Below are 25427 nucleotides of genomic sequence, written 5' to 3'. Positions count from 1 at the left end.
TTATATTTGTGTTTCTAGTATTTACTATAAAACATAAATAAACACTACCAAGATCTCTTGTCTTTTGCATTATGTGAACACCACGAAATGCTATCATGTTATCAAAAGCAACATAATGACTTCATGTATTTACAAGAATATGAGCTCCTTTTCATAGAAATAAATCTGTGAGGGCTATACAGTAAAAAAGTTTCATTGTCATATATAGAATACCCTATTGAATACTTTTCAGAATGTATCTACATAAAGTCATCTCTTTTATAAATGCCTAAAGATTATGAGTGTGCAATTAAAATTTATCTTAAGGATTCTGTATGTCGCTAAAGAAAATTTTATGAAAAGACATATCTCCTTCTCTCTAAAAAGACACTATCAATTTCTAAGGGGAAACTACCACCCAGCATTCTTTGACTTTTTCCCAAGTATGATTTTGTGTTTGGTGCAAAAACGTAGGAAAAATGTTCTTAGGACCTTGAAGAAATGGTAGAAAGAGGTCTTCTGTTTTTAAAATTAAGTGATGTTGATTTTTATTTTATTTCTGCCTATTTACCTGACATATTAAGCCAAAGAAAATTTTTTTTCTCTAAACAGGGAGATTGTATAAATTATAGGAATTATATTCCAGGAAATAATAAATTGCTAGTATTTCTAGAAGCAAAATGAAAAAAAAATAATATAGACCTGTGGTAGCCAAACTTTGTACAGCAAGTTTTATTTTGGCCACATTGTGCCAATGAATTCCTACTAAATGAGCTATCTCCTAAAAAATAAGGTCTCTGAATCTGGACAGTATAGATATATAAGATAAATTATCACCTTTCATTTTTTTATGTCTTAATGAGCACAAGAGGACAGAAGAAAATTTAGGATCATGGCCACCTTTTGAAATATCAAATAGCAATAATCTATTGAAAGAAATGTTTTTTTTTCCTTTGCAGAGATTTGTATTGTAATGTGAATGTCAAAGTATAACTTTATTATTTTTTTGTTATTCTTGCTCATGTTTTATTCTTCTCTTTATAGCAGTTTCAAGAATTCAACTTGTAAGATACCTGAGTGATGACAAGATTGTGAGATTTAAAGAGGTATCTTCAATGTTCAGTGACAATCAAAACTCACAGAAAAAGTTAAAGGAAAAGCACAGACACAGCATCTCTCCAAAGCCAAACACAGTCATGGATAATAAGCATCACAGAAATGCCAGGCGCATAACTTCTGTATATAAAATTCGTTGCAAGGACTACAGATTCCCACAAAGTTTTCAGAGTTCCCAATCTCTAATTAATCTTATTCCTCCTCTAAATGTTGAGGATTATACTTCCGAAGACTTAGCACCTCTCTGCCATCCTATGTCCATGAGCCCTTGGCCTGATGTACACCCCAAGACTCACAGAAATAACACATATTCTTTGGACACTGGAGCACCTATATGTTCCAAATGTTTCATGGAAATCAGTAATTCTTTTCATAAATGTCTTGTGAATTCTGATAATGATTCAGACCCTGACTCTACTTTACATCTCCAAATTCCCTTGGATTCTAAATATTCTCTGAGCCCCAAATCTATTAGACATCATAAGACTTCTCGGAATAGCCCTCTATCTCGATCCCTGGATCCTAAGCATCCTGTGGGCATCCACTGTCCTTTACACCGGGAGGATTCTAAATATTCCTTGGGCTCAACTTCTTATTTACACTGTGAAAGTTGCTCAGCTCTTCAAAATCTCATAGGCCTTACTGTAACCAGTACCTTTCCCATGAATCCTCAAAATACCATGGGCCACCATAGTACCCCTGACTCAGACAGTGCTATCTACACCAGCCATGTTCCTGGCCTTGAAAATGAGGGCAAGTTTAACCTTACTGCTAAGTTTGAAAATGAGGTCAATTCTGATAATGAAACTAAATTGGCCAGTGCTAGAAATCTCAAAGATAAGGCCAATGCCAAAGAGAAGCCTCTTCTCAAAGATGAGACAGACCATGAAGACAAGACAGAGTCTGAAGATGAAAAAGATTCTGAAGATGAAATAGATTCTGAGGATGACAACAACACCAAAGATAAGAAAGACCCCAAAGATAAGTCTGACCCTGATGACAGTGATTCCAAAGATAGCAATGCCGAAAAAGATGCAGACACAAACAATGGATCTGATCCCAGTGGTGATGCTGACCCTACAAGTGGAGCTGATTCCAATAATGATGGTGATTCTAACAATGGAACTGACTCCAACGGTGAACCTGACTCTAACATTGATAACGCCACTAACAGTGATGCTAACTCCAAACATAGCACTGATTCTGATGGGGAAAAACACACCAATAATTCAGACAGTACCTCTGGCCTAGACAATGGTGTTGATCAGGACTGTACTGCTAACTCCAACAAGGATACTAATACAAACTATAGCTCTGTGCTCCAAAATGGAACTGGCCTGGACTACGCTTCTGGTTCCAATAATGGTGCTGGCCCCAACAATAGACCTGGCTCTAAAATCAATAGATCTGGCTTCCAAAACAATGCCTCTGACCCCCAAAATATCAGATCAAACCCCAACAGCTCTGAGTCCATTAAGAATGTCTCTGGCCCCAACAACAATGGTTCTGGCCACAATAACAATGGCCCTGGCCTTAAAATAGACCCTGACTCTAACTATAATGTCAGGCCTAGTAACACTACAAGCCACAGTAGTGCTATTAGTTTTAACAAGTATGCTGATTCCAAGTATGATACAAAACCCACCATTGCTACTGGCTGCAACTATGCAGCTGTCTCAAACTGTGACTCAGATCTTGACTGTGTCTCAGGATTTACCCATGCAGTAGGTTCTGGCCTTCTACTCAACTCCAACTATATTGCCAGAAATAGTTATGCTGCCAAACCCAGCTCTACAGCTACCACTGTCAATGCCATTGACACTAGCAATACAATTAGTTGTAGTGGTGCCATTAGCCCTAGTTATACTGCTGGCACCACCTTTGCCTCAGGCACTAACCATGACCCTAGATTAATTCATGTATTTGGATCCAACCTTGTCACCAACCCCAATTATGATGCCACAAATACCCATAATGTTCATAATACTAGCAATATTAATAATCTCCTTGAGCCTGAATTGGAAATCAGTACCAATTCCTCCATTCTTAATATTTTTAATGGTAACTCCCCCACTTTTGCTGCTAACACAAACTATATTTCCACTCCTGGAAATTTGACCACCTCTGAATTTTCTAATCCATCCAAGCTTGGTATAAATTACACAATTTTTGATAACCAGAAATTTGGTGCCTGCCTCAAAGACTCTGCTGGCTCCATGGATTTTGTTAGCCTTAAGCATACAACTGAGTCCAAGGATGTCCTTGATGCCAAGGAATCTGGCTTTTTAAAAGGTTTCTCCAGGGTCCAGAATCCCGTTGGTATCAAGGATCCTACAAATTTAAATTTTCACTCCAATTCAGATATTCCACTCCCTAGTTTTGACATTATAGTAGAAGCTGAACCACCAAATGTTGTGAAGTTTGCTGTATCATCAGGTGCTCTGAATCAATTTTTTAAGGTAAGTTTATATAAATGTAGGCTTTAAATTTCTTCTCTGTTTCTTATAATTCAGAGTGTTATGTCACTAAACAGGACCAAAAAACTTCCTTTTTAAAATTTACTTGAATATGCAATCCATGGAGGAGAGGAGACAAGATGTCCACTATTATTTATTTTTTGACCCTGGTAGCCAGCAACACGGTTTTCCATTTGAAAGATCTATCTGCTAGACAGCTGGTAAATAGAAAAATGGCCTTGATTGCACTGTGGCTGGCTCATTCACTACCTCCATCAAAGGTAAAATGACCAAGTGTTGGTTTCTTCCCCCTATTTGTAGAGAAAGTAAAGTTAAATTGATTTTAAATACCATGAATCAAAACATTTGAAACTACTATCTCCCAAAATCCCATTTTTATAAGGAAGCTGGCAAAAGTAGCTATAGCTATTATATTCTAATTTTTCATTAAATAAATATAATTTTAATTAGTTTGGTGACATAATGTTAAGGAGCAAAGAACCCTAATTTTTTTTTACTTTTGACTTAAAATTTGCTTTTTCTTATTTCTCCTGAAAATGAGTAAAATTATATCTTTAATAAGTCTTTATCAAATGTTTCTTCTAGCACTCTGAATTGCATGCACAACCTAGGATTTTTATATTTTGGAAGACTATTTTTGACAGCAGCAAGTAATACTCTTTTTGATGAAACTTTACCACCATACTGTCATTGAGACATAATCAAGTTGGTACACATTGAATTTTATTTTAGTTATTCTTCATTAGACATGGTAAACAAATACATTTATTTGGATTATAGTGTCTGTGTGGATAAATGTGCAACTTGAAAAATTACTTTGTTTTCTACTAGAATGTATAATTGAATATATATATACATTTTAAAATAAGGCATATAATCTTATAACCAAAATGAAAGTACAAAATTAGTATCTCTGTAATGCTTTTACTTTAATAGAGAACAGTTTCATGATTTTCCCAAGAGAACCATCTCTCTGGAAATAGTTGTAAATACCTAGTATAGTTTTATAGCTCCACCTTATGTAAATTAAGGGTAATGTCCTGTTATAAGTAATAAAAATAATATTGCTAAAATACAAGCCTTAACATTAGAAAAAAGAGATGTTTTCTCCAGTTGTTTTATACAAATGAACTTTTGCAGTAGTCTGAAAACTTTTAAAATATGTTTATTTTATGGATTTGGTATTTTTGGATGAATGAAAATATGGTTATCATAAGTTTTAGCTTCCTAGTTAAGGAACACTTTGCAGTTAGAATCCTAGTATATAAGAACTATGTTTCTTAAGTTTGGGTATGTAAAACATATCTTGTTGATTTTAGATGCAAAGTAGGGCATTTCCTTCCCCCCCCCAAAAAAAACAACCAAATTTTTCAAATGGAGGGTACACAAACAAAGCTTTCTTCTGAAAGAATGGATGATTACCTTCCTTCAGAGCTTTGGTAGTTCCACATTTTCCTGGTTTATTACATCCTTGTCCATATTTCCATCACAAACAACTACAATAGGGAAAACAAAGGTACTTGCCCCATTAAAACAATTTTAAGTGAGAGAAGCTCACTTTAAAAGGAATAAAACTTTTCTACTAACCACAAATGAACCAAACAACCAACTTAACATCAGAACATTTAGTCAAACCATTTGTATCATCTTCATTCATTATTTCAATAGGCATTTAGTAATTAAACAGTGTAGAAATCTCAAAAAATATACAAAGTGAAAAACACCGTGCCTTTTAAGGTGCTTTTAGCCTATTTATCTTAATAGGAAAACAAGTGCCTATTTGAGGATAGAGGCTATGTGAAGACAAATAAAATGGCATCTCACTGAAATTCTAGAATGGTTAGAAAACATTTTGGTTGTTCAGATCACATATCACCAGTGTATTAAAGTAGTTGGAAATATGTGTGTATTAATTATTATACTGTGTTGCACTTTTCAGAAATAACCAAACAAGATCATAACTCCTAAAATTATCTTCCTTTTTGAGGGTTAACATTGATTTCTATGGATAGTGGTTTTAGAACTATATTACTAAGAGCCTGATATCATTTAATAAGTTATCTAGAAGTTATTTACAATTCTGAAGAAACAATATGATTCCATATAAAATAGATAAAAGTAATATTCTACCTTTCTTAAACTTTGAAAATAGTTTTTATTTATAAAAAGATTTACTCAAGGATTTAATTAATTGAAGTACTTGACAGATTCCAATGTACTTAAGAAAAATTGCATTAGGGCCATTCAAAGAAGTGTTCATCTATGATTTATGGTAGATTAAAAAAAAACAATGATTCAGTAGTGATGCTGAAGGAAATTTTCATATAGTATAGTCTATTATAGCCAGAGTTTTATAAATACAGAGTTATATAGGTCTTCTTAGCGACAGATGTCTGAACATGCCAATCAAATGTGTTATGCTTTTTGCACAAAAGTTCTCTTACATTAGTATCTCTAGAAATTGCTCCAAAATTAACCAACAAAAATATTTTTGTTTATAAATATCTTGTATATTTGAGGAAGCCTACAGACAAGTCTTGGTTCAGAAGAGACTAAATTTGTAGTATAATGTCATCAAAATGGATTAACTGAAGTGGCCAGAAGTTTTCATATTTTCATTTTGAAATGGTCCACCCAATGTGTCATTTCCTTCCTGATCATAGAGCCATTAAAATACATGAATAGGTTTAACTCTTCTGCCTAATATTCATTGAAATAAATCTTAGTTAAACCCAACCTTTAGGCATATTTAGGTATGGAGTACCCACGTACTCTAGGTAATCAAAGCAATGTCCTGCCTTGTAGTTTCTTAGTTAAATATGTTTACATAGAGATAAACAGTTTTTCTCTTTCTAGCTTTTTAGGGATATGCTGTGTTTTGTCAGTGGGAGACATGTTTCCTGGGGATTTTCAATCTAAGATACAGTAAACCATCTCCTATCAACTTGCTCAAGGTCTGTTAATTATTAAACTGCTTTACTGAGGTCATCTGTGCACCAAACCTTTCCATAAAGTCACTCCTTTATATATCAGCTTGATCATATTTCTTTATAATACTGAAGTGCTTCCATGGTATCCTTTTGCTGGATTTGTTGTTAGATAGGATAGGGTCCTGAAAGTGTTTAATTGAAATACAGTGAACTGAGTTGGAACCTACTTTGGAATTAATTAGTAAAAGATCTCAAGTTAAATGTAACTAAATAAATAATATTGAGTAAATAAAAAAGTTCCTCCTGCTAACCATGTGAACTGCCCATTGTTCTCTGAATAGTTTGGGGAAAAAAAAATTGTTGGTTTGTTAAAAGATCAAAGTCTCAGACTGAATTCAGCCTTCTCTCTTTATCTACACCATGTATAGTTTCCTTTTTCTCTTTTTTTAAGTTTTATTTTATATTATGTTATGTTAGTCACCATACAGTACATCATTAGTTTTTTTTTTTACACTTCAATTATGGCTATATTTATTTTTGTTTTGTTGTTGTTGTTGTTTTATTATGTTATGTTAATCACCATACATTACATCATTAGTTTTTGATGTAGTGTTCCATGATTCATTGTTTGCATATAACACCCAGTGCTCCACGCAGTACGTGCCCTCTTTAATACCCATCACCAGGCTAACCCATCCACCCATCCCTCTCCCCTCTAAAACCCTCAGTTTGTTTCTCGGAGTCCATAGTCTCACGGTTTATCTCCCCCTCTGACTTCTCCCCCTTCATTATAATTTTCTAAGCCAACCACAAACTTGCAATGACCCAGGTGAGCAATCCAAAGGAAAGCCAGTTACCCCAAGCTCAAAGTAAAGTACACTTTATTCCTGCCCCTATTGCAGAAAATTGCAAATGACCTTCTTTCTGAAGGAATTTCAAAATTATGTATTTTTCCTTATGCTTCAAGGGCCTTTGGCTCAGCCTCCTTAAATGTAACCACAGGATCAATGATGCATCTTAGCAGATAGAGAAAAAACAGACCAAATCAACTTGAATCCAAAAATTGGTAGAGAACTTTAATACTATCACTCAACACCATAAATCTTAAATAATTGACTAAAGAGACATTTTATTCTCAAAAAGATTTCACTAGATTTTCAAATCTCAGAAATGTTTGCTACAATGACACCAGGGTATATGTAGTGCATTCAACAGTTATAGGATCTGTGCGGTCTGCCATGTTCCAGGCTTGAAAAAACCTGAGGCAGGTGTGTCTGAATTTATTTCATCTTCTACTTGAGGGACAATTAGTAAACTACATTTTCCAAAATTTTTAAGTCTGAGTTTGGAAGTATTGAGTATCAAAGACAATAAATGTGAAATGATTGAATAAGCAAGGTATGAAATTTCAGGTTTTGTCTCTCATGAATTATGTCAACCAATCCACTTCTAAAGATACCTGGATTCATTAAGTGGAATATTTATGGGATGGAAACTATTGACCCAGTGTAATAGAGTCCCTCAATAAAATGAAGAATGTAGATAAGAAGGTAGCAGCAAAAGAGGATTATATTGGAGGTGAATACAAAGGAAATAATGTTATATGGAGGAGAGATATTGTGGAATAATAAACATGATTGCAGTAATCTTTACTTTTGTTATCATATCATTGAATCCCAATATGCTCTGGCTGGTCCAAGTCCATTTGTAAAAGAAAAATATTTCCTCTATGCCATCCCTTGTACTTCCTTACCTGCCCTTATCTCATCACACACATGCACAAGCACACATACACACATACACTTACACACACACACACACACATACACAATTGCACTTTTCAAAGTTTCAAATACCAAGAATATAAGCACCCTATATTAACAAATGCTCACTTATTCACCACCAGCTTCTGTTTTTCCCATTCTGAGGTCATTCTAACACCCTAAAATACTAGCCCCATTTAGAAAGTAACCAAGGTGTTAAGCTGTCAAGCAAAGTGTACTTCCTGATTGCTGACTTTTGAAAGTTTATCTCCTAATATATCTGCTACCACCTCATTTTTACCCTTTCACGGAGAACCTATACAAATGCACACACACACACACACACACACATGCACACACACCATTGATAACTTTCGCTGCTTTTGGGTTACTTTGAGGACCATAGCCATCTGAGTTTTCACAGAGATCTTAATAAAAAGATCATTTTTATTACAAATAACTGATTTTTTGTTTTTTTTAAATAACTGTTTTTTTTATAAGAAGTTAGGAACAATCTGTTTGTTCATACTTACTATCTTGGTACTTCCTGAATAAAAAGATGATCAATCAAGTAGTAAATGAAGTAGAAATAATAGAAGAAACAAGCACCAGCACTACCTTATTTCATCACATAAATATTATACCACAAATGGACAGTGACCACAGCCAAGAAGCATAGTTCATCCTACCTGACTACATAGTGATAGATAATGAGGCAAACAAAATTTTATTCTAGGCCCTGAAAAGACCATTTATAGACAGTTGCAAAAGGCTCTGAATCAGAATAAGATTGCTAATTGTGAGAGTTTTAAGCAAAAGATTCAGAAAATTCAATTCTCAGTATGATTATTTTCATGGCTTATACTACTCTTGAATATAGTTTACAAATGGAATATGATATGACATAACAAAAGATTAGTAAGATATCAATGTTGAAATTAGAAAACAAATAAAAATAAACTTCAATATAAATCTTATGCCATTTCATAACCAAGATTTAGTAGCACTTACTATTTGACATGCATTCTTGAGTTTAATGTGTAGTAGTTCATTTAACCCTCTCAACAACTCTATGAAGTTACATAATTTTCCTTATTATCCCTATTTTATAGGTGAGGACTATGTTATATAGTCAAGTAACCTTTTTGTGATCACACAGCTACCAAGTGAAAAAGAATCAGAGCCTATAATGAAAAACTTAAAGTTAATTTTATATATTGAAAATAACATAATTAAAGGTGTCAGGTGTAGTAAATATTGTGTTAAACTAACCTAGGCAGATGCCTAGGTTACAACATGAACACTACTATAGTTCCATCTTAGTATTTTAAGAGAGTATTATACTTGTGATTATAAGGTGGTCATAGTAGTTTTTGGGGCATGGGTTTGAAGCTTTCAAGGATCATGATATCTAATATTTTATATTAAATAATCTGTTTAAAGTAGTCTAAGGATAAAAATATTTGTTTCTTTCATTACAACTTTTAACTCCCAAGTTTCTTTTTATCCTGTTGTTGCAGCTCAACCTCCAGACAGGTAGCAGACAAAACCTTGACCCTTGATTAGTGAAAAGAATACCTTGAGATGGAAAAGACAAAGGCACACAAGAAGGTTTTGAGGATGTGAGCAAATAACTTCAAAACTTGCAGAGATCCCTGAGCAATGTTTATTATATGTTTGTTTCCTTACCCCTCCCCATTACATGACCTCGCCTTTATTGTCCATGGGACCAACAGTGTTGCTTCAAAATACCATGTGACAATTGCCCCATTCATCTTATTTGCTTTTGGCAGACTTTGAAGTTAGAAAAAAGAACACATTGTGGTCCTTTCTAACCATCATATAAAAATTATTTTATATTGTTAATGACTAAAAAGTGCAGTCAGATTTTTCAGCCAGAAATTCTCTCCATCTTTTGTGTAAGTCTCTGTCTCCAGAAGAAGATTGTCTTAAGAAATTTCATGAGAAATGTTTTTAATATTGTGATAGCCACTTAAGAAATCTTATGACAGATGCTTTTAAAATTGTGAGAGCCACTCCAGGTTTAATATCACTCATAATAAATTGTTATTTTATTGTTAATGTTGCTTATTATTGTTATTGTTTTATGAATATGGTACACATAATTAAAATAGTTGAGACTCATCAGTACTGTGCAGTGTTTGCTTAACTTGATATTTATCCCATTCAACCTTGCTAACCTAGAAAAATTGATAACATATGTCATTTACCAAGAAGTTTTAGAAATGAATGAATTGGATGCAATAAAGCTATCTCTGGAGCTGCCATAAAGCAACTCAAAAACTGGTATAGAGATTTTATAGCTTGTGGTAAAAGAGCTGAAAAATATAGTGAAATAATTAAAAGAAAAATATATTTCTTTCCTTTGCAGTTACAAACAGGGGCTGTGTTGCCAGGTGTACTTAAAAAAAAAAAACACACACACACCTTTTTGTCACTAATAATTACCAGATACGCTTTGAGGACTATAGGACACATAGGCAATCAAGCCACAATGACCTACCAGACCTTTTTATAAGATCTCCACTATTTGTCACCACTCTGTATGCTTATTTTTATTACTTAAATCTAGCCCTCTGCTCCACCTAGGTGAGTCTCCCTACTTTTCTCTACATTGTCTTGCTTGTATATATAGGCACCATATTCTTTTTGGTATCTTCCCTTAACTAAGACCTTTCTCATTTAAGAAGTCTCAGAGTTCAATGAACAATATTGCTCCTCCATTTTTCAAGTTTCTATTCTTAAAGTCAGCTGAGAAAGATCATAGCACATTTGGGGAACTACCCATATTTTGGCATGCATATAGTACACGGTGGGACTGGGCTGATGAGAAGTGAGGTTGGAAAAGTAAGCAGGGACCTCGTTTGCCTTTAGAGAGTTTAGATCTCATCCCAGAGGTAATAGGTAACCTTTAAAAGATTTTAAGCATGGTAGCAATGTGATTGATTGCACTTTAGAGAAATAACTCTGGTGGTGGTGTGGAGGATGGATTTAAGAAGAAGGCATAGAGGAAAAGAGGACAGAGGACACCTGTTAAGACACAGTTGTGGTAGTCCAGATTCTAATTCAAAAGAGCTTGAAATAAAGCAGTAAGAAGTAAGAATAGGGAAGCGAGGACACATTTGAAAGCTATTAAGACAGAAATGGCTGTAATTACTGGATTATTTGATGTAGTAGGAAAGAAAGTGGGAAAAGTTCAGTTTAACTCCAAGCTTTCTGATGTGGGGAGATGGTGGTGCCATTAACCAAGTTGAAATATAGAGGAGAATGGAAGAGAGGTGGTAGTAATGATACCAGTTTGTGACAAATGAAGATGGAGATTCTTGAGTAACATTTAGGTGCTGATGTCCAAAATTCATCTAAGATAAGCCCTGACCTTTAATATACCCCAGATGTAGAAGAAAAAGAACATAATGTTTATTGACATTGTATTTATATGTAAGGTTAGCAATTGTATGAAGCATTATCAGAATATTTGATCTTAACAATTACCCTTTAGAGTCATCATCACATGTAATAGTAGCTCCACTGTACATAAAAATAAGAAAACAAAGGTTCAAAAAAGACAAAATATGTTGTTCAAAGCTACAGATACAATTAAAAGAACTTGGAACTGGAACACTTGTATAGCAGTGATGGGTTCCAGAAAGTAACTCGTGGTTCAGGAAAAAAATGCTTGTAACAAATCTTCTGATTTCCAGAATCAACATTGTGTTCCTTTATGTTAAGTTAAAGATGAAACACCTCAAGAAGAAAGTAACAAATTACATGTTTACATAAAACAACTACTATAAGTATAATTAATTTTTGTAGATTTCTGTGCTTTGCATAGTTATAAATTACCTAAAAAATAAATTTCCATTTTCCCCCTATTTTTTTATTTTGGTAAAATGCACTTAACATAAAATTTACCATCTTAACCAATTTTAAGTATACAGTTTAGTGCTATTAAATATATTCATGGGACACCTGGATGACTTAGTTAAGTGTCTGACTCTTGATTTCAGCTCAGGTCATGATCTCAGGGTCTTGGGATTGAGCCCTGTGTTGGGATCCACACTGAGAGCAGAGTCTGCTTGTCCCTCTCCCTCTCCCCACTTGTGTGCACTCTCTTTCACTCTAAAAAAATAAAATATTTAAAAAATAAATATATTCATAATGTTGTCCAAACATCACCACCATCCACCCCCATAACTCTTTTTACTTGTAAAATTGAAACTCTATATCCATTAAATAAGAACTCGCAATCCAATCCCCAGCCCATGGAAACCACCATTCTACTTTCTGTATCTGTGATTTTGACTAGTCTAAGTACGTCATATGGTGGAAAGATACAGTATTTGTCTTTTTGTGACTGGCTCTTTCACTTAGCATAATGTCCTCAAGGTTCATCCATGTTGAACCATATGTCAGCATTTTCTTCCTTTCTAAGGGTAAATAATGTTCCATTGTATATTTAAACCATATTTTGCTTATCCATTTATCCAACAATGGACACTTGTGTTGCTTCCACATTTTAGCTTTAATGAAATAATGCTGTTTATGAACATGGGTGCACTAATGTCTCTTCAATACTCTGCTTTCAGTTCTTTTGAGCATACACAGAAGTGTAATTGCTTCATCATATGGTAATTCCTTTGTGTGTGTAGGTGTGGAACTGTTATATTGCTTTCCACAGCAGCTGTAACATTTTATATGCCCACCAATACTGCACAAGAGTTTCAATTTCCTCAAATCCTGGGCAATATTTGTTATCTTCCATTTTGTTATTCTGTGAGGTTTGTTTTGTTTTATTTTTATATAGGTCCCATCCTAATAAGTATGAGATGATATCTCAGTGAAATTTGATTTGCATTCCCTTAACAATTAGTGATGTTGAGCATCTTTTCATGAACTTATTGGCCATTTTTACATATTCCTTGAAGAAATGTCTATTTAAATCTTTTGCCCATTTTTGAGTCATTATTTAATTTTTGTTGTTGTTGAATGTTAGGAGATTTCTATATATTCTGAATATTAACCCCTTATCAGATATATGATTTGCAAATATTTTCTCCCATTCTGTTGGTTATCTTTTTACTCTGTTTACATTGTCTTTTTTTTTAAAGATTTTATTTATTTATTCATGAGAGAGAGAGAGAGAGAAGCAGAGGGAGAAGCAGGCTCCCAAGGAGCAGGGAGCCTGATGCGGGACTTGATCCCAGGATCCCGGGATCATGACCTGAGCTGAAGGCAGACGCTTAACCATCTGAGCCACCCAGGCGCCCGACATTATCTTTTGATGCACATTTTTAAAATATTTCATGAAATCTAATGTGTCTGATTTTTCTTTTGTTGCCTATGCTTTTGGGGTTTTACTCAAGAAATCACTGCCAAATCCAATGTCGTGAAGATTTCACTTTATTTTCTTCTAATAATTTTACAGTTTTAGGTCATATATTTAGGTTTTTGATCCATTTTGAATTAATTATTGTATATGGTGTTAGGTAAGGGTCCAACTTCATTCTTTTGCATGTGGATATCCAGTTTTCCCAACACCATTTCTTGAAAAGACATCATCAATGAATGGAATTGGCAGCCTTATCAAAAATCATTTAACCATGCATGTAAGAATTTATTTCTGAGCTCTCTATTTTTTTCATTGGTCTACATGTCTGTCTTTATGCCAGTACAGCACAGTTTTGATTCCTGTATCTTTTCAATAAGTTTTAAAATCAGGAATCGTGAGTCCTCCAGCTTTGTCCTTTTTCAAGACTATTTTAGCTATTTTGGGTCCCTTGATATTCCTAATAAATTTTAGGATGGGTTTTCTATTTCAGCAAATAATATCATAGGGATTTTGATGGAGATTTCATTGAATCTATATATCACTCTGGGTAGTGTTGACATCTTAACAGTATTAAGTCTTCCAATCTATGAACATGAGATGCATTTCCATTTATTTATGTCTCCTTTCATTTTTTCAGTAATGTTTTGTAGTTTTCACTGTACAAGTCTTAACTTCCTTGGTCAAGTTAATTCCTTTTTACATGGTATTGTAAATGGAAGTTTTTAAGTTCCTTTTCAAATTGTTCATTCTTAATGCCTAGAAATGCAACTGATTTTTGTGTGTTGACTTTGTATACTGCTACATTGTTGAATTCATTTATTATCTTCAGCAGCTGTGTGTGTGTGTGTGTGTGTGTGTGTGTGTGTGTGTGTGTGTGTGTGTTTAATCATTAGGGTTTTCTATATGTAAGATCATATCATCTGCAAACAGAGGTAATTTTAGCTCTTTTTTTTTTCAATTTGGATGCATTTTATTTCTTTTTCTTGCTTAATTGTTCTGGCTACAACTTCCACCACTGTGCTGAATAGAAGTGATGAAAGAGGGCATCCTTTCTTTATCTCTGATCTTAAAAGAAGTCTTTCACTACTGAGTATGATATTCACTGTGGGGTTTTCATATATGACTTCTATTATATTAAGGTAGTTTCCTGCTATCCCTAGTGTATTATGTATTTTTATCATAAAAGGATGTTGAATTTTGTCATTTTTTTCTACATTAAATGAGATGATCATGTGATTTTTCTCATCGTTCTGTTAATGTGTTATAATTTATTGATCGATTTTCATATGTTGTGATATCCTTGAATTCCATGAATAAATCTTACTTGGTCATGATGTATAATCCTCTTAATATGTTGCTGAATTCTGTTTCCTAGTATTTTGTTGAGGATTTTTGAATTAGTGTTCATAAGGTATATTGATCTATGTTTTTCTCTTCTTGTGATTTTTTTTCCGGCTTTGGCATCAGGAAAATGCTAGATTTATAGAATGAGTGATGCAGTGTCCCATCATTTTAAATTTTTTTAGAAACATTTGAGAAGGATTGACATTAGTTCTAGTTTAAATGTTTGGTAGAATTCACAAGTGAAGCCATCAGGTCCATGGCTTTGTCAGAAGAGTTTTGATTATTGATTCAATCTCCTTATTAGTTATAGGTTTATTTCGATTTTCAGTCTTCATGATTTATTCTTGGTAGATATTATGTTTCTAAAAATTTGTTCATTTCATTTAGGTTATCCAATTTGAGTACAATTGTTCATAGTACTCTCTTATAATCTTTGTTTCTGTAGAATTCAAAGTAATGTCCCCAATTTAATTTTTCATTTTAGAAATTTGAGTCTTCTCTCTTTTTTCTTAGTCCATCTAGCTAAAGGTCTCTCAATTTTGTCAATGTTTTAAAAGAACTAACATTAATTTTATTGATTTTTATATTTTTTCCTCTTCTCTATTTGACCTCTGCTATAGTCTTTATCATTTCCTTCCTTCTGCTAGTTTTTAGTTTAGTTTGTTCTTCTTTCTCTAGTTCCTTAAATTATACATTTAGGTTGTTGACTTGAGTTCCTTGACTGATTTTTTTAAAGAAATATTCATTTTTACTGCTCTTATGATTTCTATCTTCATACTTTCATTTTTGGTCTTTCCTTTTTACTCAAAGAGCCCCTTTTAATATTTCTTGCAGTGCTGGTTTAGTGGTCATGAACTCCTTTAGTTTTTGTTTGTCTGGGAAACTATCTTTCTTTCTATTCTGAATGATGATCTTGCTGGATACATTATTATTGGCTGCAGTGTTTTTTTATTCAGCACTTTGAATATATCATGCCACTTCTTTCTGGCTTGGAGATTTTCTGCTGAAAAAGCCACTGATAGCCTTATGGGGTGTCTTTTGTATGTAGCTGTCATCTTTTGTCTTGGTGCTTTTGAGATTTTTTTCATTATCATTATATCTTGACATTTTAATTACAGTATGTCTTGGTGTGGATCTGCTTTTATTGATTTTGCCAGGGGTTTTCTGTGCCTCCTAGATCTTGATGTCTGTTTCTTTCCCCCAGATTAGGGAAGTTTTCAGCTCTTATTCAAATAAAATCTCTGCCCCCTTTTCTCTTTCTTCTTCTTTGACTCCTGAGTTCCCTAAGTCTATTCTCGTTTTGCATAATTCCTTTTTCTCTTTTTTGTTCAACTTGACTGCTTTTCCATTACTCTGTTTTGTAGGTCATCAATTTGTTCCTCTGTTTCTTCCATCCTGCTATTCATCCTATCAATTATGTTTCTCATTTCATTTATTGAGCCTTTTATATCTGCTATGTTATTCTTTATCTCTTTGTTAATGGTCTCACTGATGTTATCCACTCTTCTCAATTCCAGTGAGTATACTTATCATTGCTTTAAATTCACTATCAGGCATATTACCTATATCTGTTTTACTTAGATCTGTGGCCATGGCCTTGTCATTTTCTTTCATTTGGGACAAATTTCTCTGCTTTCTCATTTTGTCTAAGTCTCTGTGCATGTTTCTCTGTGTTAGGAAAATCAGCTACATCTTCTATTCTTGAGGGTAATGGCTTTATGAAGAAGAGGTCCTGTAGTGCCCTGCAATGTAATTTCCCTTGGTCCCAAGGGCCTGGCACTTCCAGGATTGTCTCCAATATGTACTGCATATGTTCTGCTGTTCTGCCCTGGCCACCTTATTTTTCAGAGCAGTCATCTGCAGAGGCTCTCTTTGCCTGTTGTGGGCAGTGTTTGGTCCTGTGTCTGAATGTGGTGAATTTTAACTACGTGTGCTCTTGTGAAATAAGATCTGGCACCACTGCCACCGGCACAGAGGCCTTGCAAATCTCCCAGGTAGGGAGATGCAGTTTTGGCATGGATTTGGGCCAGATTTATGGGGGAAGAGGTCATCTGTGCTCGGACTGAGGCAAGTGTGACTAGGAGGGGCACTTCCACCAGAGCATGTGGAGGCATGGCTTAGTGTAAGCAAGTAAGGTACCCATTATTGCTGCTGTGCAGATTACAGCAGGTGGCTCTGTATTTATGCTGAGGGGAAGGGGAGGGAATTGGTGCCTTTCAGTTTCTTTGTTCTCAGAGAGGTCTTTCTGTGAACATTGCCTCTCTAGGGCATCTTCCAAGATGAGCAAATAACCTCCCCATTTATGCCCCAGGTGCTCTTCAGATCAGTGTTTCCACACTGTATGTTCACAAGCTGTTTTCCCTGTCTTTTCTCCAAGAGCAGCCCCAACATCACTGGAGCTTTCCCAGAGTCAATCTTGCTGACATTTAAAACTCCATGCTTTAAGCCCTGCTGTTTGCAAGAACTCATGAAAGTCAGGTCCTCTAGCTTTCCAAGACAACTGTTATGAGGGTTTGTTTTCCCCATGTGCTCCCTTGTGTGTCAGTCTTTGTCTCACCCTTCTCTGTGACTGCAGCTCCCTCCCCGTTGCAGCAGCCATAATCTGTTTTTCTCCCAAACTGTGTCTCTGTACTTCCTATCTCCTTCAATGTAGCCTTTCTCTACCTTTAGTTGTGGAGTTTGTTCTGTCAGTCTTCACAACAATTTCTGTAGTATTTAGGATGATTTGATAGTTATCTAGTTGTATTCACGGGGCGAGGCAAACCTAGGGTCCTACTTCCCCATCACCATCTTCCCCTCCAGTCTCCTAAATTGTATCTCAGTTTAAGGTTAAACATTTTTGAACACCATTACAGGGATAAAAGTGCAAGCCACAATGTGGTAGAAGATATCAACACATATAACTGGCAAAGTGCCTGTATAAGGTCTTATAAAGGACAACTAAAAATAAATGAGAAAAAAATAGACAACACAATAGAAAAAGTAGGAAAAACTTAAGCACTTCATGAAAGATAATATTCATATGGCCAATTGAAATATGAAACAGTGATCAATTTCATTAGACATCATGGAAAGGCAAAATAAACTTGAATGAGATACCACTATACACCTACCAGTATGGTTAAAATGAAAAAGACAATACCAATTGTTAGTGAGGATGTTGAGCAACTCTAACCTTCAAACCCTACTGGTGGAAGTGTAAATTGATACAATTATTCCAACAATTACATTTCTGTCTTCTGTTCTTTGGCCAATTTTTATGTGCCTGCTACCAAAGCAAAAAATAGCTGCACATAGACTCTTACTGAATTCACTCCGGGACAATCTGATGGTGCCCTGCCTCATGCTCATGCTATAATCTTCTCACTTTGCCCCCTATGGTTCCTCTTTTGACATGGAGACATGCAATACTATGGACCCACCCAGCACCTGTACATGTGCAGCTTGGAATTTGGGGGCAGGTAACCTTCCATGGCATGAATCTTTAGTAAATAGATGATGAGAAACAAAGGATAAATACTTTTTTTCTTCTTCTCACTGCCAGATTGTCCTGATACAGACCACATAGCCTCTCAAAAATGAGATTGTGAGATTGAGCAATCAGTTGTGTTAGTTCCAAGTGGTGGTCAGCTCAGTAACACAGTCCTGAGTTAACTCTCCCTTCTCCTGAGACTTGGTCACCTTGTGAATGTTCTCCCTAATCAAGTAATAGTACATACTATATTTCTCAGGCTGTTTTCTGAAGAACCCAGGCTAAGGAAATACCCAACTGAATCATAAACATAGGTACATCAAAAGACATGTACAAGAATGTTTATAGCAACATTATTCACAATATCCAAAAACTAGAAACAACTCAAATGTCCATCAAAGTATAATAGATTTTAAAATGTGACAGAAGTCAGAAGTACCTAGTCAGTTAAGCATCTGACTCTTGACTTTGGCTCAGGTCATGATCTCAGAGTCATAAGATCGAGCTCCACATTGGGTTCCATGCTGGGCATGGAGCCTGCTCAAGATTCTCTCTCTCTCCCTCTCCCTCTCCCTTTGCTTCTCCCCCCACTAGCATGCTCTCTCTCTCACTAAAAAAAAATAAAATAAAACAAAATGTAAAAGAAGTCAAATGCAAAAGAATACCTACTGTGTGATTCCATTTATGTAAAGTTCAAACACTGGCAAAATTAATATATGGTGTGAGGACGGAAGAGTGGTTATCTTTAGAGAAGAGAGTGAGTAATTAATGAGAGTGAGCACAATGAAGGCTTCTAGAGTCCTAGCAATGTTTGATTTTTTGATTTGTGTGCTGTTATGTGGATGGATTTAGTCTATAATAATTCTTGTTTATACAGTTTTCTACAAATAGGTTATACTTCAATTAAAAAAAAAATGATTGTCATAGTCCCACTTGTCCATTTTTGCTTTTGTTGTCTCAGGCAACCTATGGAATGGAAGAAAATATTTGCAAACCATATATCTAATAGAGGGTTAATTTCCTAAATATGTAAGAAACGCCTATAACTAACTCAATATCAAAAATAAAATAAAAATAAAATAAATAACCTGATTTAAAAATAGCCAAAGGCCCTGAATAGACAATTCTCCAAAGATATACAAATGGAAATGAGAATATATGATTCTCAACACTTCTGATCATCAGAGAAATGCAAATCAAAACCACAATGAGATAATAATTTCACACTTGTTAGAATGGCCATTATGAAAGCAAGGAAGAAAGAGAGAGAGAGAGACAGAGAAAGGAAGAAAGGAAGGAAGGAAGGAAGGAGGGAAGGAAGGAAGGAGGGAATGGAAGGAAGAAGGAAGGAAGGAAGGAAGGAAAGAAGGAAGGAAGGAAGAGAAAATAAGTATTGGCAAGGATATGGAAAAATCAAAACCTTTGCACTGTTGGTGGGAATACAAAATGGTGCTACCAATATGGAAAAAAGTATGAGGGTTTCTGAAAAAATTTAAAAATAAAACTACTGTATCATCCACAAATCCCACTCCTGAGTATTTCAATCCAAAATAATTGAAATCAAACTCTCAGATATCTGGATTCTCATGTTCTTTGAAGCATTATTCACAGTGATCAAGATATAAAAACAATCCAAATGTCCATTGACAGACTAACGGATAAAGAAAATGTGGTATACACATGCAATGGAATATCATTCAGCCTTAAAAAAAGAAGGAAATCCTACTATTTGCAACATGAATGATTCTGGAAGACATTATGCTAAGTGAAATGTCAGTCACAGAAAGACAAAAACTACAGGATCCCACTTATATAGAGAAAGGTATATACAATAGTCAAACTCATAGAAGCCAAGAATATGACGTCTTGCTAGGGGATGGAGGGAGGGAGAAATGGAGAGTTGTTGTTCAATGGGTATAAAGTTATACAAGATAAATAAGTTCTAGAGATCTGCTGTACAACGTAGCGCATATAATTAACAATACAGTGTTGTGCACTTAAAAAGTTAAGAGGATAGACTTCATGTTCAATCTCTTACCACAAAAATGAAGAAGGGTACACAAGAAATCTTTTGGAGGTAGTGGATATGTTTATTACTTGGATTGTACTGATGTTATCATGTGTATATTTATATGTCCAAACTCATCAAAATGTATAAATTAAGTATGTGTAATTTTCTGTATATTAAGTATACTTTAATAAAGCTGAAAAAAACTTAAATGGAAAGGTAGGCCATAAGAGGGAGAAGGTAGTGATTTCCATAGCAAGTCTCTAAATCTGGGACATAACTCCAGGGAAGTTTTCCAAGAAAGGAGCAGTCCCACCACCTATGAAAAACTGAGTATCTATAAGTAAAGCCTACAATGTGGGATATTTTTGGACTTCCCAGGACATGTGAGTTATGGCTTACAGACTATCCAACATTGAACTAAACAAGAACCACCTACTGATCATCTACAACTAGGGAATAGTTAAGGATCCAACTTCATCAACATCCAGTGACTACCCCCAGTGACTACTTCCACAGGAATCACATCAATCCATGACCAAGACTTCTTTGCTTCCAGTATGATTTGCTTCATGTGAACCTTCCCTCCTTAAAATGCCCCAGAACACTCATAAACTCAAGGAGAAGAGGGAGGGGGGGTTTTGTAGATTTTTTTCCTTTTAGTGCTTTGAATATATCATGGCACTCCCTTCTGGCATGGGAAGCTTCTGCTTAAAAATTAGGTGATAGCCTTTTAAGTTTTCCCTTGTAGGTAATTTTTGCTTCTCTCCTGGTGTTTTCAAAGGTCTTTATCTTTAATTTTTGACATTTAAATTATTATCTGTCATTGTATGGACTTTATTGGGTTCATCTTGTTTAGAACTTCCTGTGCTTCTTCGACCTGGATGTCTTTTTACTTCCCAATGTTAAGGAAGGTTTCATTTATTATTTCTTTAAGTTAATTTTCTACCCCTTTCTTTCTTTTTTTCCCTGGGACCCCTCTAATGCAAATGTTTGTTCACTTAATCTTGTCCAAGAGATCCTTTAACCTATCTTAACTTTTATTTCTCTTTAGGCTGTTCAGCTTTCAAGATTTCCATTACCCTGTCATCTAGATCACTGATATTCATCTGCATCTGCTATACTACTGTTATTTTTTATTTAAATTCAATTAGCCAACATATAGTACATCATAAGTTTCAATGTAGTGTTCAATAATTCATCAGTTGCATATAACACCCAGGGCTCAAACGTGCCCTCATTAATGCCCATCACCCAGTTACCCCATCCCCCCACCAACCTCCCCTCCAGCAACCCCGTCTGTGTCCTACAGTTAAGAGTCTCTCATGGTTTTTCCCACTCTCTGATGACTTCCAATTCAGTTTTGCCTCCCTTCACCTATGATCCCCTGCACTGTTTCTTATATTCCACATATAAGTAAAAATTTATGATAATTGTCTTTCTCAGAATTATTGTGCTCAGCATAATACCCTCCACTTCCATCCACATCAATGTAAAAGTAAGTATTCAACCTTTATGATGGCTAAGTAATATACCGTTGTATATATATATATATATATATATATATATATATATATATATATACACCACATCTTCATTATCCATTCATCTGTCAGTGGATATCGACTTTTTCCACAGTTTGGCTATTGCGGACATTGCTGCGATGAACACTGGGGGGCAGGTGCCCCTTCGGATCCCTACATTTGTATCTTTGAGGTAAAAACCTAGTAGTGCAATTGCTGGATCATAAGGTAGCTCTATTTTTAACTTCATGAGGAACCTCCATACTGTTTTCCAGAGTGGCTGTACCAGCTTACATTCCCACCAACGTGTAAGAGAGTTCCCCATTCTCTGCATCCTTACCAACAGTTGTTGTTTCCTGTCTTAATTTTAGCCATCCTGACTGGTGTGAGGTGGTACCTCATTGTGGTCTTGATTTGTATTTCCCAGATGGCAAGTGATGTGGAGCATTTTTTATGTGTCTGCTGGCCATTTGTATGTCTTCTTTGGAGAAATGTCTGTTTGTGTCTTTTGCCCATTTCTTGACTGGTTTATTTGTTATTTGGGTGTTGAGTTTGATAAGTTCTTTATAGATTTTAGATACTAGCCCTTTATCTGATACGTCATTTGCTAATATCTTCTCTCATTTCATAGTTTGCCTTTTAGTTTTGTTTACGGTTTCCTTTGCTGTGTAGAAGCTTTTTATCTTGATGAAGTCCCAATAGTTCATTTGTGCTTTTGCTTCCCTTGCCTTTGGAGACATGTCTAGCAAGAATTTGCTCTGGCCGTGGTTGGAAGAGGTTACTGCCTGTGTTATCTCCTAGGATTTTGATGGAGTCCTATCTCACATTTAGGTCTTTCATCCATTTTGAGTTGATCTTTGTGTATGGTGTAAGAAAAAGGTCTAGATTCATTCTTCTACATGTGGCTGTCCAATTTTCCCAGCACCATTTACTGAAGAGGCTGTCCTTTTTCCATTGGATATTCCTTCCTGCTTTGATGTAGATTAGTTGGCCATACAGTTGAGGGTCCATTTCTGGTTTCTTTATTCTGTTCCATTGATCTATGTGTCTGTTTTTGTGCCAACACCATACTATCTTGATGATTACAGCTTTCTAATATAGCTTGAAGTGTGGCATTGTGATGCCACCAGCTTTGGTTTTCTTTTTCAACATTCCTCTGGCTATCTGGGGACTTTTCTGTTTCCATACATATTTTAGGATTATTTTCTTCCAGCTCTGTGAAAAATGTTGATGGTATTTTGATAGGGATTGCATTGAATCTTTAGATTGCTCTGGGTAGCATAAGCATTTTCACAATATTTATTCCTCCAATCCATGAGCATGGAATGTTTGTCCATTTCTTTGTGTCTTCCTCAATTTCTTTCATAAGTGTTCTATAGTTTTTAGAGTACAGATCCTTTACCTCTTTGGTTAGATTTGTTCCTAAGTATCTTATGGGATTTGATGCAATTGTAAAAGGAATTGATTCCTTGATTTCTCTTTTGTCTGTCTCATTGTTAGTGTATAGAAATGCAACTGATTTCTCTGCATTGATTTTATATCCTGCCACATTGCTGAATTGATATATGAGTTCTAGCAATTTTGGGGTGGAGTCTTTTGGGTTTTCCCAATAAAGTACCATGTCATCTGTGAAGAGTGAGAGTTAGACTTCTTTGCCAGTTTAAATGCCTTTATTTCATTCTGTTGTTTGATTGCTGAATCTAGGACTTCTAGTACTATGTTGAACAACAGTGATGAGGGTGGGCATCCCTGTCATGTTCCTGACCTCAGCAGAAAAACCTTCAGGTTTTTCCCATTGAGAATGATTATTTGCTGTGGGCTTTTCATAGATGTCTTTCATAATATTGAGGTAGGTTCCCTCTATCCCTACACTGTGGAAAATGTTAATCAAGAAAGGATCCTATATTTTGTTAAATTCATTTTCTGTCTCCATTGAGGTGATCATATGGTTCTTGTCCTTTTGTTTACTGTGATGTATCATGTTGATTTATTTGTGAATGTTGAACCACCCTTGCAGCCCAGGATTAAATCCCATTTGGTCATAGTGAATAATCATTTTTATGTACTGTTGGATCCTATTGGCTAGTATCTTGGTGAGTATTTTGGCATCCATGTTCACTGGAGATATTGGTCTATAATTCTCCTTTTTGGTGGGGTCTTTGGTTTTGGGATCAAGGTAATGCTGGCCTCATAGAACAAGTTTGGAAGTTTTCCTTCCGTTTCTATCTTTTGAAACATCTTCAGAAGAGTAGCCTTTAATTCTTTAAATGTTTGATAGAATTCCCCTGGAAAGCCATCTAGGCCTGGATTCTTGTTTGTTGGGAGATTTTTAATTACTGCTTCAATTTCCTTGCTGGTTTTGGGTCTGTTCAGGTTTTATATTTCTTCCTCTTTCAATTGTGGTAGTTTATATATTTTCAGGAATGCATCCATTTCTTCCAGATTTCCTAATTTGTTGGCATATAGTTGCTCATAATGTGTTTTCAAAATTGTATTTTCTTGGTGTTGGTCATGATCTCTCCTCTTTCATTCATGATTTTATTAATTTGGGTCCTTTCTCTATTCTTTTTGATGAGTCTGGCTAGGGGTTTATCGATCTCATTGATTCTTTCAAAGAACCAACTTCTAGTTTCATTGATCTGTTCTACTGTTCTTTTGTGAGGTTTTTTTTTATTAATTTCTGCTCTAATCTTTATGATTTTTCTTCTCCTGTTTGGTTTACCCTTTATTTGCTGTTCTTTCTCCACTTCTTTAGGTGTAAACCCATTTACATTCAGAGAAATATTGACAGATATGAATTTAGTTCCATTGTATTACCTGTAAAGTCCCTGTTTCTGTAGATTGTCTCTGTTTCTTTCTGTTCTATGTTACTTTTGGGCTCTCTCTTCACTTACAGGATCCCCTTTAATATTTCCTGGAGGGCTGGTTTAGTCATCACAAAATCTTTTAGTTTCTCATTGTCTTGGAAGCTATTTATCTCTCCTTCCATTCTGAATGACAGCCTTGCTGGATAACATATTCTTGGCTGCATGCTTCAGTATGCATGATATATTCATTTACTACCCTGAATATATCATACCAGGCTTTTCTGGACTGCCAGCTCTCTGTGGATAAGTCTGCTGCCAGTCGAATGTTTCTATCATTGTAGGTTAAGGAACTCTTTTCTCGAGATTCTTTCAGGATTTTATTCATCTCTGAAATTTGCACTCTTCACTATTCTATGTCAGGTTGTTGATCTATTTTTATTGATTTTGTGGGGCATTTTCTCTACCTCTTAGACTTGAATGCCTGTTTCCTTCCCCAGATTAGGGCATTTCTCAGCTATGATTTGCTCAAATATGCCTACTGTCTCCCAATCTCTCTCTTTCTTCTTCCTCGGAGACCCCAATAATTCTAATATTGTTTCACTTTAGGATATCACTGATTTCTCAAATCCTCTCCTCATGGTCCATTCGTTGTTTTTCT

At 35.2% G+C, this 25427-nt stretch overlaps 1 protein-coding gene across 1 annotated transcript in view; it reads left to right on the top strand.

Annotated features, from left to right (window-relative positions):
* LOC148163067 (uncharacterized) overlaps nucleotides 1–9827 on the top strand; it is a 314088-nt gene extending 304261 nt beyond the window's left edge. Inside the window, exons 11-13 of the mRNA XM_088028556.1 lie at nucleotides 1024–3554; nucleotides 6458–6526; nucleotides 9786–9827. Of these exons, the coding sequence (XP_087884682.1) occupies nucleotides 1024–3554; nucleotides 6458–6526; nucleotides 9786–9827 (2642 nt within the window). The remainder of the gene's footprint in view (nucleotides 1–1023; nucleotides 3555–6457; nucleotides 6527–9785) is intronic.
* Nucleotides 9828–25427: the final 15600 nt, after the last annotated feature.

Source organism: Eumetopias jubatus, unplaced genomic scaffold (genome assembly GCF_037043125.1).
Source record: "Eumetopias jubatus isolate StellerSeaLion01/CBP00866 unplaced genomic scaffold, mEumJub1_p1.0 scaffold_11, whole genome shotgun sequence".
In the NCBI taxonomy this organism is placed as follows: domain Eukaryota; kingdom Metazoa; phylum Chordata; class Mammalia; order Carnivora; family Otariidae; genus Eumetopias; species Eumetopias jubatus.
This window is presented reverse-complemented; position numbering and strand designations above follow the sequence as displayed.